General features: G+C 36.9%; 2 protein-coding genes across 2 annotated transcripts in view; both read right to left on the bottom strand.

The window, feature by feature from the left end:
* Positions 1 to 2439: 2439 nt before the first annotated feature.
* The window catches only part of LOC136150207 (uncharacterized), a 155676-nt gene continuing 145066 nt past the window's right edge, over positions 2440 to 13049 (bottom strand). Inside the window, exon 6 of the mRNA XM_065910943.1 lies at positions 2440 to 2462. The gene's annotated coding sequence lies outside the window, so the exon portion shown is untranslated. The remainder of the gene's footprint in view (positions 2463 to 13049) is intronic.
* LOC136150012 (olfactory receptor 5W2-like) lies at positions 7135 to 8067 on the bottom strand. The gene has a single exon (XM_065910748.1). It carries the CDS (start codon positions 8065 to 8067, stop codon positions 7135 to 7137), a length of 933 nt encoding a protein of 310 aa, XP_065766820.1.

The following is a 13049-nucleotide window of genomic DNA, read 5'->3' as shown; positions in this document are numbered from 1 at the left end:
CTGTCAGTTACAGGATTAGGCATTTTCCATCTCTAGAAGTAGTTATTTGGATCCAAGAAATTGTTACCATCGTTATGCTTCTCAAAAACAGCTCAGATGATGTTGGTTTAAAATGATTTTTTATTCATTCTAGAGCATATCAGCAACTATTCATAATGAAAATTACTATGCTACTGTCCTAGTCTAAGTTTCCTTCAGCACTCGGTAGACATGAAATAAGTATTATTGATCTTTACTATAGAAATGTGTTGTTGCTTTGCCACAGTACTCATTACCGATCTCTGCAGCACCCTGGTGCCAGGGGATGAATCCCTTGACCAGTCAAAGAAAAATGATACAAATAATTGAAAACAGCAGAATTTAACACAAGCATTTGCATTTCTTTGATTTTAAATTGGTTTTCAAATTAAAAAAACAGAAAATGGGATGAGGTATAATAAACACTTCTGATAAATATAGTCTTCTCCTTGTGTGTATGTATTTGCATGTGTTGTGTCTGCATGTATGCACGTCTCTGTTGGTATAACAACTAGAATATTGGTGACAGATTTTCTTTAAGTGTATATTAGCATATGATTTACATAGAATTGTTTGCACATATTGCTATGTATAGTGCGGTATCTAAATTATTAAAAAAAAAAAAAAACTAAGAGGTATGTATATACTTCCTCAATGACAAAGAGTAAAGGCTTTCCTGTGAATCTAAATTAAAAGAAAATAATTAAACAATCATTTTATAGATACTAGAGACAGATTCTTCCAGTTCTGAGAAGAAAATATTATTTGACCATTAAGTTTATAAATCTCTCATTTTTTTAATGGTAAGTTTTTATCCTATATTCTTAAATCTAGAGATTCAAGAACATACCTAGAAGGATCAGGTCTTTCTGCCCTTGCTCCTGATGCCTAAAAAAATAAACAGCTAACCTTTTGTTTTGCCTGGTAGCATTTGGGACTTAAATCTCTGACGTTTCCATCCCCTGGCTCATTGTTTTCTAACATTTGATTAATTATATTTTCTGCTCTTCATTTTCCCCTGTGAAAACAGTAAAAAAAAAAAAAAAATGCAAAATTTGAGCTTTATTTCTTCACTATTGTCAACATATTTATCTGACAAGAAGAAACATACAGATTATGTTTATATTAAGCTGCACATTTACACTGTGCATCTTACACTTTGACTAGTAAAGTAGATATCCAGTGAATTACAAGATTTCCCCACTTAGTACTTTATATCTTCCTATCATTCATTTTGTTTCTAACTTTTTGAAATTTTCACCTTTCCCATGTCATTTAGGAATATTTCCAGTAATAAAAGGATATGAAGAAATGTCAAAGCAATGCATGAAAAGCTAAAAGATTAAAAAAAAAAAAAAAAACAGTACCTAAAATCAGTACTGTCTGATTAATTCAAAGATTTGATTCAGTTTGTGGGGATACTTGGATTACACTAACAACCATTAGAAATGAAAAGTGAGGGAAATGCACTTACTTTATACCTGCACTATATCTTTTTAGAACAATGATTGACTCAGGTGATAAAGACTTATTATGACTCATAATTTTCTCTCTTTTTAAAGAGGCAAAAACAGGATATGTGTATTATAGAGAATTGATGATGCATTTTAGTCCCCTTAGGCTCCCAAATCACTGCAGATGATAACTACAGCCATGAAACTGAAAGATGCTTGCTCCTTGGAATAAAAGTTATGACTAACCTGGACAGCATATTAAAAAGCAGAGACATTACTTTGCCAACAAAGTTCTGTCTAATCAAGGCTATGGTTTTTCCAGTAGTCATGTGTGGATGTGAGAGTTGGATATAAAGAAAGCTGAACACTGAAGAACTGATGCTTTTGAACTGTGGTGTTGAAGAAGACTCTTGAGAGTCCTTTGGACTGCAAGGATATCCAAGCAGTCCATCCTAAAGGAAATCAGTCGTGAATATTCATTGGAACGACTGACGCTGAAACTGGAACCAGTATTTTGGCCACCTGATGCAAAGAACTGACTCATTGGAAAAGACTCTAATGATGGGAAAGACTGAAGGCCGGAGGAGAAGGAGACAACAGAGGATGAGATGGTTGGATGGCATCACTGACTCTATGGACTTGAGTTTGAGCAAGCTCTTGGAGTTGGTGATGAACAGGGAGTCCTGGCGTGGTGCAGTCCATGGGGTAGCAAAGTTTCAGACATGATTGAGCAACTGAACTTAACCCTTCTTAACAATCATTTGATTAACTCTATAGCTAATGAGTGGTGTTATCATAGTAGTTCAGACACATTATTCAAGTAGTTAACTACTAGCTTGTGGAAATGCTGAAGAGGATGGATTTTTTACCCAGTCGGCTCAGTGGGTAAGTATCCACCCTCAGTTGAGGCGATGCAGGAGCACGGGTTCAATCCCTGGATCGGGAAGATGTCCTGGAGAAAGAAATGACAACCCACTCCAGTATTCTTACCTGGGAAATCACAAGAACAGGGAAACGTGGCGGGTTACAGTCTACAGGGTCATAAAAGAGTTGGACACACTTTAAGGACTAACCAGCAACAGCAAACCTCACATAGTTTTCATTTCTCTATTGTGTTGGGAAAACTTAGGATATATTTTCTGAGCAAATTTCAAATGTACAACACAGCATTGGCAATTATAGTCATCACATTGTGCCTTAGATCCCCAGACACTATTCATGTTATAGCAGAAAATCTGAACCATTTGAGCAATATCAATATCTCCTTCCCCCAACTCCTCTAGCCCATGGAGGGTTCTTTGAGTTCTACTTAGGTTCTTTGAATTCGACTTTTTTAGATTCGATATAAAGGAGATTATACAGCATTTGCTTTTACTTTGTCTGACTTATTTCACTTAGCTTAATGCCTTCGAGGTTAATCCATGTTTTCAAAACTGTGAATCTAGAACAGAGCAAAATTTGCTACCCCAAAATATGGCTCTTTGGTATGACAATTATATTGAGCTGAGTAATTTGTATTGTGCCAAATACTTCAATTTTAATCAATTTACATATATTTTCTTATTAAACTCTACAAGAATCCTATGACATTATGGATATCCCCATTTTATGGTTATTCATTCATTCATTCCATGCATATTTCTTGAACACTGACTTATTATATACAAGAGATCATTCTAGGTAATACCTAAGTGAAAAAAGGAGCAGTGTGGCAACCATGATAGGAATCTACACGGTTTGATTGGAGGTCAGCAGGGAAGGAGCTGGTACTGGCTGCAGGGAAAGGGAGCCAGGTAGGGGTGGGGGTCAGAAAGGTAGTGGGCAGCAGTTCCTGTGGGCAGAGGCAAATGACACAGAAAAGTTTTTTTTTTTTTTTTCTTTTTAACTTTCCCTTACTGTCTAAAATAATTAGATAGATCTCATGTTTCAAAGAAGGAACTACTATTATAGATGGGGACTGCAGAATAATATGAACTAGGTCTCCTAGACAGGGAGGAACCTAAAAATTTCTGTTATAATTTCTCTCTGACTCATTGTTTCTCTTTCTCAGGAAACATTTGTCTAGCAAACATTTGCTCCTTTCACCTCCTGGTGAATGGCTTTCCATTCCTTATTATTTTCAAACTCCTATCACTTTCTCCTTTGTCAGGTATATATGGTTAAAATGTAAAGATAAAATGAGATTATGTATACCTCCTTTTACCTGTCTTTGGAATCTCTCATGTGGATTCCATCTATGTACATAATTAAACACTTTTTTCCTCTTGTTAATCTCTTTCATATAAATTTAGTTATTAGATCTGCCAATATGCACTAGGAGGGAAAAATTAAATTGTTTCCTTCCTTAAAAACACTTTACTTTTAAAAAGTCATGGAATTGTCCACCTTAAGACCTCTATAATTGTCAGGTCTCTGCCTTCTATCTTCCTCTGTCACAACATGCATCATTTCTGTTTTACACTCTAATCTCCATTTGATGAAGCCTTTATAGAAAAAAATAGATTTAGGATTTTCTTTATATTTATTACCTACTGTTTTTACTTCATGATGATATTGAGGTTAGTATGAATTATCTGGTATTTATGTAATTAATATTAGTTAATTCAAAAAGATAATAAGATTTATTAGTATAGAAGCCATTCAAAGTGCAATGGAACAGAAAACACTTAAATGCTCAGACTTCATTTAGTAAACACATAATGCACTATAAGAACAGTGAACTGCTTGCTGTGGGTTTGTCATATATAGCTTTCATTATGTTGAGGTATGTTCCTTCTATTCCTGCTTTCTGGAGAGTTTTAATCATAAATGGGTGTTGAATTTTGTCAAAGGCTTTCTCTGCATCTATTGAGACAATCATATGATTTTTATCTTTCAATTAGATAATGTGGTGTATCACATTGATTGACATGCAGATATTAAAGAATCCTTGCATTCCTGGGATAAAGCCCACTTACATGGTGTAAGATTTTTTTTTAATATGTTGTTGGATTCTGATTGCTACAATTTTGTTCAGGATTCTTGCATCTATGTTCATCAGTGATATTAGCCTGTGGTTTTCTTTTTTTGTGGCATCTTTGTCTGGTTTTGGAATTAGGGTGATGGTGGCCTCATAGAATGAGTTTGGAAGTTAACATTCTTCTGCAATTTTCTGGAAGAGTTTGAGTAAGATAGGTGTTCGCTCTTCTCTAAATTTTTGGTAGAATTCAGCTGTGAAGCCATCTGGTCCAGGGCTTTTGTTGGCTGGAAGATTTCCGATTACAGTTCGGATTTCCTTGCTTGTGATGGCCCTGTTAAGATCCTCAATGGTGAAAAATTGAAAGCATTTCCCCTGAAATCATGAACAAGACAAGGGTGCCTACTCTCACCACTCCTATTCAACATAGTGTTGGAAGTTTTGGCCACAGCAATCAGAGCAGAAAAAGAAGTTAAAGGAATCCAGATATGAAAAGAAGTGAAACTCTCGCTGTTTGCAGATGACATGATCCTCTACACAGAAAACCCTAAAGACTCTACCAGAAAATTACTAGAGCTAATTAACAAATATAATAAAGTTGCAGGATATAAAATTAACACATAGAAATCCCTTGCATTCCTATACACTAACAATGAGAAAACAGAAAGAGAAATCAATGAAACAATACCATTCACCATTGCAACAAAAAGAATAAAATACTTAGGAGTATATCGACCTTAAAAAACAAAAGACCTATACAGAGAAAACTATAAAACACTGATGAAAGAAATCAAAGAGGATACAAACAGATGGAGAAACATACCGTGTTCATACATTGGAAGAATCAATATTGTCAAAATGGCTGTACTACCCAAAACAATCTATAGACTCAATGCAATCCCTATCAAGTTACCAACAGTATTTCTCACAGAACTAGAACAAATAATTTCACAATTTGTATGGAAATACAAAAAACCTCGAATTGTCAAAGTAATCTTAAGAAAGAAGAATGGAACTGGAGGAATCAACCTGCCTGACTTCAGGCTCTACTACAAAGCCACAGTCATCAAGACAGTATGGTACTGGCACAAAGACAGAAATATAGATCAACGGAACAGAATAGAAAGCCCAGAGATAAACCCACGAACCTATGGCCACCTTATCTTTGACAAAGGAGGCAAGGATATACAATGGAGAAAAGACAATATCTTTAACAAGTGGTGCTAGGAAAACTGGTCAACCACTTGTAAAAGAATGAAACTAGAGCACTTTCTAACACCATACACAAAAGTAAACTCAAAATGGATTAAAGATCTAAATGTAAGACAAGCAAGGTGAAAAGACAGCCCTCAGACTGAGAGAAAATAATAGCAAGTGAAACAACAGACAAAGGATTAATCTCAAAAATATACAAGCAACTCCTGAAGCTCAATTCCAGAAAAATAAATGACCCAATCAAAAAATGGGTCAAAGAGCTAAACAGACATTTCTCCAAAGAAGACATACAGATGGCTCACAAACACATGAAAAGATGCTCAACATCACTCATTATCAGAGAAATGCAAATCAAAACCACAATGAGGTACCATTACACGCCAGTCAGGATGGTTGCTATCCAAAAGTCTACAAGCAATAAATGCTGGAGGGGGTATGGAGAAAAGGGAACCCTCTTCACTGTTGGTGGGAATGCAAACTAGTACAGCCACTATGGAGAACAGTGTGGAGATTTCTTAAAAAACTGGAATAGAACTTCCATATGACCCAGCAATCCCACTTCTGGGCATACACACTGAGGAAACCAGATCTGAGAGAGACACGTGCACCCCAATGTTCATTGCAGAACTGTTTATAATAGCCAGGACATGGAAGCAACCTAGATGCCCATCAGCAGACGAATGGATAAGGAAACTGTGGTATATATACACCATGGAGTATTACTCAGCCATTAAAAAGAATTCATTTGAATCAGTTCTAAAGAGATGGATGAAACTGGAGCCCATTATACAGAGTGAAGTAAGCCAGAAAGATAAAGAACATTACAGCATACTAACATATATATATGGAATTTAGAAAGATGATAATGATAACCCTATATGCAAAACAGAAAAAGAGACCCAGATGTACAGAACAGATTTTTGGACTCTGTGAGAGAACGCGAGGGTGGGATGTTTTGAGAGAACAGAATGTATATTATCTATAGTGAAAACAGATCACTAGTCCAGGTGGGATGCATGAGACAAGTGCTCGGGTCTGGTGCACTGGGAAGACCCAGAGGAATCGGGTGGAGAGGGAAGTGGGAGGGGGGATCGGAGTGAGGAATACATGTAACTCCATGGCTAATTCATGTCAATGTATGACAAAACCCACTGCAATGTTGTGAAATAATTAACCTCCAACTAATAAATGTAAATGAAAAGAAAAAAAGAACAGTGAACTGATATTTGAATGAAAGAATGGACAAAAAATTAGCAAAACTAGAAAGGTTGAAAACTTTCTAAATAGAGGGGATGTTATTTTAAAATATAGACATATAATGAAGTATGCAACATTTCTTAAAATTGAGCTTTAGAATAAATATTCATTTTATTAATTAATTTATTGGAGACATCTTTGTTTCTCTTGTAACATTCAAAATAATTTTACAGTAAATAATTTATTTATGCTATAAATAAAATGCATGGGTGCACATATGTCAAATATAAATATTTAAAACTGTTTTTTATATTTTAGCTTTTCTAGGGCATCTTTCACATCCTTGTTCCATAAGCTATAGATCAGAGGGTTTAACTTGGGAATCACAAAGGTATAAAACAATGAGGTAATTTTGTCTTGATCTAGAGTGTGGGAAGAACTGGGTCTGAAATATATGAAGAGTACAGTTCCCTGGAAAGTTGCCACAGCAGTTAGATGGGAGGTGCAGGTGGACAAAGCTTTGAACCTCTCTTCGGTAGAGTGGGTCTTCAAGACTGCTAGAATGACATAATAATAAGAAACAAGGACTCCTGAAGTGGAGCTTAATTCAACAAAGCCAAAAATAGTGAATAATGTCAACTCACTGACCCATGTATCAGAGCAGGAGAGAAGGTAAAGTGGGGGTAAGTCACAGCAGAAATGGATAATCTCATTTGACTCACAAAAGCACAAGTGGAATGCTAATGTCGTGTGTATCAGAGCATCTGTCATCCCCATGATGTAAACCCCAGCCATAAGCAGGGAGCACACCCCACTAGACATGCTGACTGCATAGAGCAAGGGGCTGCTGATGGCCTTGTACTGGTCATAGGCCATCACTGCCAGCAGGAGACACTCACAATCTGCAAAGGTACAGAAGACCAAGAATTGCAGAGCACAACCATAGAAGGGGATTGATTTGTTCTTTGCTAAAAGGTCTATCAACATGTTGGGACCAATTGCTGTTGAATAGCAGAGGTCACAGAAAGAAAAACAGCTGAAGAAAAAGTACATGGGTGTGTGCAGCCTGGGATCCAACCTAATTAAAATAACCATTCCAAGATTTGCCAGAAAGTTAATAAGATAAACAAGAAAAAACAGGATAAATAGTATAACTTTATTCCCAGGATTATCAGCAATTCTGGAAAGTATGAATTCAGTTAAGGATGAGCAACTTCCTCTTTGCATTCTTCTATGCTCTTCTCTAAATTCTTGAGGAAATGATCAAGAAAATGATACAGATATGTGTATCAATTCTGGATGTTTACAGCATATTTGTAAGGAAGAACACAATTTATTTCTGCAATTTTCATTTTATACTCAGAAAATGACTTGGTCAATAGTCACTCTTTAAAGAGGCATTGCTATCTACCTGTTAATAATATAAATATGTGAGATAGGTAGTTGAGGAATTTGTTCTAAATCTACATGTTGTTCCCAAAGTATTTTACAATTTACAAACTAATTACTCTGAGTATAACCTTTCTTGTTTCAAGAATGTTTGGATGAATTAATGTCTCATTACATCGTCAAAATAATGTGAAAAAAAGCAATGTTAGAAACACCAGGCTATAAGAGAGACTAGTATTTTCTATGCTTGAAAAATTTCCATGCATACAAAATGTGTTTACATTTTTATGTCATTCAAAGAACAATTTAAAATGTTTATGTATTAATATTAGAATAAATTATTACAACATACACTAATAACAATGACGATAACTATGTTATTGATACTAGCCTCTAGTACTTAGTGAGGCATGCAATAATTAATATCACCTTTTCTCTTGAGACTTATTACTGCTTTACCACATGACTCATTACCTGTTTTTAGAATGTCTGGTGCCAAAGATGGAGTCTATAGAACAGTCAAAGCAAAGAGCTAAAAGGAAATGTAAACAGCAGGATTTAAAACACATTGCTGTATATCTTTGGATTTTGAATGGACTTTTATAACATCCAAGTGGAAACAGGATTAGTGAAAATAAATGCTTCTGAGATACACTGGTTTCTCTGTCTAGTGTGTGTATAATGTGTGTCATGTTAGAATGTCTATTACATGTCTCTAGTGTGCATAAGAATAAAATACAAGTGAGGATCTTTTCTTTATACCTTATGACATGGGATTCACATGAAGATGAATTTGTACATTTTAATTCTTAAAGTGCCACCTACATTAGTTTTTAAATAAGGTAAAACTAACAACAACAAAATCCTTAAATTTATCGACCTACCATTCTGATGATAAAAGAAGCGAAGGTTTTCCTGTGAATCAACATGAAAATAAATTAATAATCATATTATGGATGCTAATAAGTACAAACAGATTCTGACAGTTCTGAAAAGAAAATATTATTTCTGGACATTAAATTATATAATTTATTTAACTGAGTATGCAAGCATAAAATGTTTTACAAACAAATTTATTTTCCCAAAATTGTAGCTATTTGTTCTAGAGTCTTGAAATCTTTACCTGGAAAAATACCTGAGATGAGCAGGTCTTGGGTAGCTGAATAAAAAGATAGACTTTTATTTTACCAGGCATAGTTCAGTTCAGTTCAATTCAGTCGCTCAGTCGTGCCCGACTCTTTGCAACCCCATGAATAGCCGCCATGGCCTCCCTATCCACCACCAACTCCCGGAGTTTACTCAAACTCATGTTCATCGAGTCGGTGATGCCATCCAGCCATCTCATCCTCTGTCATCCCCTTCTCATCCTGCCCCCAATCCCTCCCAGCATCAGGGTCTTTTCCAATGAGTCAACCCTTCACATCAGGTGGCCAAAGTATTGGAATTTCAGCTTCAACATCAGTCCCTCCAATGAACACCCAGGACTGATTTCCTTTAGGATGGACTGGTTGGATCTCCTTGCAATTCAAGGGACTCTCAAGAGTATTCGCCAACACACAGTTCAAAACCATGAGTTTCCATCTTTCTAAATTCCGTATATATGTGTTAGTATACTGTAATGTTCTTTATCTTTCTGGCTTACTTCACTCTGTATAATGGGCTCCAGTTTCATCCATCTCATTAGAACTGATTCAAATGAATTCTTTTTAATGGCTGAGTAATATTCCATGGTGTATATGTGCCACAGCTTCCTTATCCATTCATCTGCTGATGGACATGTAGGTTGCTTCCATGTCCTGGCTATTACAAACAGTTCTGCGATGAACATTGGGGTGCACGTGTCTCTTTCAGATCTGGATTCCTCAGTGTGTATGCCCAGAAGTGGGATTGCTGGGTCATATGGAAGTTCTATTTCCAGATTTTTAAGAAATCTCCACACTGTTTTCCACAGTGGCTGTACTAGTTTGCATTCCCACCAACAGTGTAAGAGGGTTCCCTTTTCTCCACACCCTCTCCAGCATTTATTGCTTGTAGACTTTTGGATAGCAACCATCCTGACTGGCATGTAATGGTACCTCATTGTGGTTTTGATTTGCATTTCTCTGATAATGAGTAATGTTGAGCATCTTTTCGTGTGTTTGTTAGCCATCTGTAGGTCTTCTTTGGAGAAATGTCTGTTTAGTTCTTTGGCCCATTTTTTGATTGGGTCATTTATTTTTCTGGAATTGAGCTTCAGGAGTTGCTTGTATATTTTTGAGATTAATCCTTTGTCTGTTTCCTCATTTGCTATTATTTTCTCCCAATCTGAGGGCTGTCTTTTCACCTTGCTTATAGTTTCCTTTGTTGTGCAAAAGCTTTTAAGTTTCATTAGGTCCCATTTGTTTATTTTTGCTTTTATTTCCAATATTCTGGCCCTATATGCAGGACAGAAGAAGAGACGCAGAAGTACAGAACAGACGTTTGAACTCTGTGGGAGAAGGTGAGGGTGCGACGTTTCAAAAGAACAGCATATATATTATCTGTGGTGAAACAGACCACAAGCCCAGGTGGGATGCATGAGCCAAGTGCTCGGGCCTGGTGGGCTGGGAAGACCCAGAGGAATCGGCTGGAGAGGGAGGGGGGATGGGGGACCGGGATGGGGAATACATGTAACTCTATGGCTGATTCATATCAATGTATGAAAAAACCCACTGAAAAATTAAAAAAATATATAAAATAATAAAATTAAAAAAAAAAAAAACATGAGTTTTTTTGGCTCTCAGCTTTCCTCACAGTCCAACTCTCACATCCATATATGACCACTGGAAAAGCCATAGCCTTTACTAGGCGGAACTTTGTTGGCAAAGTAATGTCTCTGCTTTCTAATATGCTCTTTAGGTTGATCATAACTTTCCTTCCAAGGAGTGTCTTTTAATTTCATGGCTACAGTCACTATCTGCAGTGATTCTGAAGCCCAAAAAAGTAAAGCTTAACACTGCTTCCACTGTCTCCTCATCTATTTCCCATGAAGTGATGGAACCAGATGCCATGATCTAAGGTTTCTGAATGTTGAACTTTAAGCCAACTTTTTCACTCTCCTCTTTCACTTTCATCAAGAGGCTTTTTAGTTCCTCTTCACTTTATCCCCATAAGGGTGGTGTCATCTGCATATCTGAGGTTATTAATATTTCTCCCAGCAATATTGATTCCAGCTTGTGCTTCATCCAGCCCAGTGTTTCTCATGATGTATTCTGCATATAAGTTAAATAAGCACGGTGACAATATACAGCCTTGGCATACTACCTTTCCTATTTGGAACTAGTCTGTTATTCCATGTCCAGTTCTAACTGTTGCTTCCTGACCTGCATATAGGTTTCTCAAGGGGCAGGTCAGGTGGTCTGGTATTCCCATCTCTTTCAGAATTTTCCACAGTTTATTGTGATCAACACAGTCAAATGCTTTGGCATAGTCAATAAACCAGAAATAGATGTTTTACTGGAACTCTCTTTTTTTTTTTTGATGATCCAGCGGATACTCGTAATTTGTTCTCTGGTTCCTCAGCCTTTTCTAAAACCGGCTTGAACATTTGGAAGTTCATGGTCCACGTATTGCTGAAGGCTGGCTTGGAGAATTTTGAGCATTATTTTACTAGCGTGTGAGATGAGTGCAATCGTGCAGCCGTTTGAGCAATCTTTGGAATTGCCTTTCTTTGGGATTGGAATGAAAACCGACATTTTCCAGTCCTGTGGCCACTGCTGTGTCTCCCAAATTTACTGGCACATTGAGTTCAGCACTTCCACAACATCATCTTTCAGTATTTGAAATAGCTCAACAGAAATTCCATCACCTCCAATAGCTTTGTTTTTAGTGATGCTTTCTAAGGCCAACTTGAATTCACATTCCAGGATGTCTGGCTCTAGGTGAGTGATCACATCACTGTGATTATCTGGGTCGTGAAGATCATTTCTGTGCAGTTCTTCTGTGTATTCCTGCCACCTCTTCTTAATATCTTCTGCTTCTGTTAGGTCCATACCATTTCTGTCCTTTAATGTGCCCATTTTGCATGAAATGTTCCCTTGGTATCTCTTATTTTCTTAAGTAGCTCTCTAGTCTTTCCTATTCTATTGTTTTCCTCTATTTTTTTGCACTGGCCACTGAGGAAGCCTTTCTTATCTCTCCTTGTTCTTCTTTGGAACTCTGCATTCAAATGGAAGTATCTTTCCCTTTCTCCTTTGTTTTTTGCTTCTCTTCTTTTCACAGCTATTTGTAAGGCCTCCTCAGACAACCATTCTGCCTTTTTGCATTTCTTTCCCACGGGGATGGTCTTGATCCCTGTCTCCTGTACAATGCCACGAAACTCCATCCATAGTTCCTCAGGCACTCTGTCTATCAGATCTAGTCCCTTAAATTTATTTCTCACTTCCACTGTATATAGCCATAAGGGATTTGATTTAGGTCATACTTGAAAGGGCTCATGGTTTTCCCTACTTTCTCCAATTTAAGTCTGAATTTGGCAATAAGGAGTTCATGATCTGGGCCACTGTCAGCTCTCAGTTCTGTTTTTGCTGACTGTATAGAGTTTCTCCATCTTTGGCTAAAAAGAATATAATCAATCTGATTTGGGTGTTGACCATCCAGAGATGGCCATGTGTAGAGTCTTCTCTCATGTTGTTGGAAGAGAGCATTTTCTATGAACAGTGCGTTCTCTTGGCAAAACTCTATTATCCTTTGTCCTGCTTCATTCCGAAATCCAAGCCCAAATTTGCCTGTTACTCCAGGTGTTCCTTGACTTCCTACTTTGCTTTCCAGTCCCCTATAATGAAAAGGACATTTTTTGGGGG

The sequence above is a fragment of the Muntiacus reevesi genome, chromosome 18, assembly GCF_963930625.1.
Source record: "Muntiacus reevesi chromosome 18, mMunRee1.1, whole genome shotgun sequence".
NCBI classification, from domain to species: Eukaryota; Metazoa; Chordata; class Mammalia; order Artiodactyla; family Cervidae; genus Muntiacus; species Muntiacus reevesi.
The sequence above is the reverse complement of the archived record's forward strand: the minus strand, read 5'-3'. Positions and strand labels throughout refer to the sequence as shown.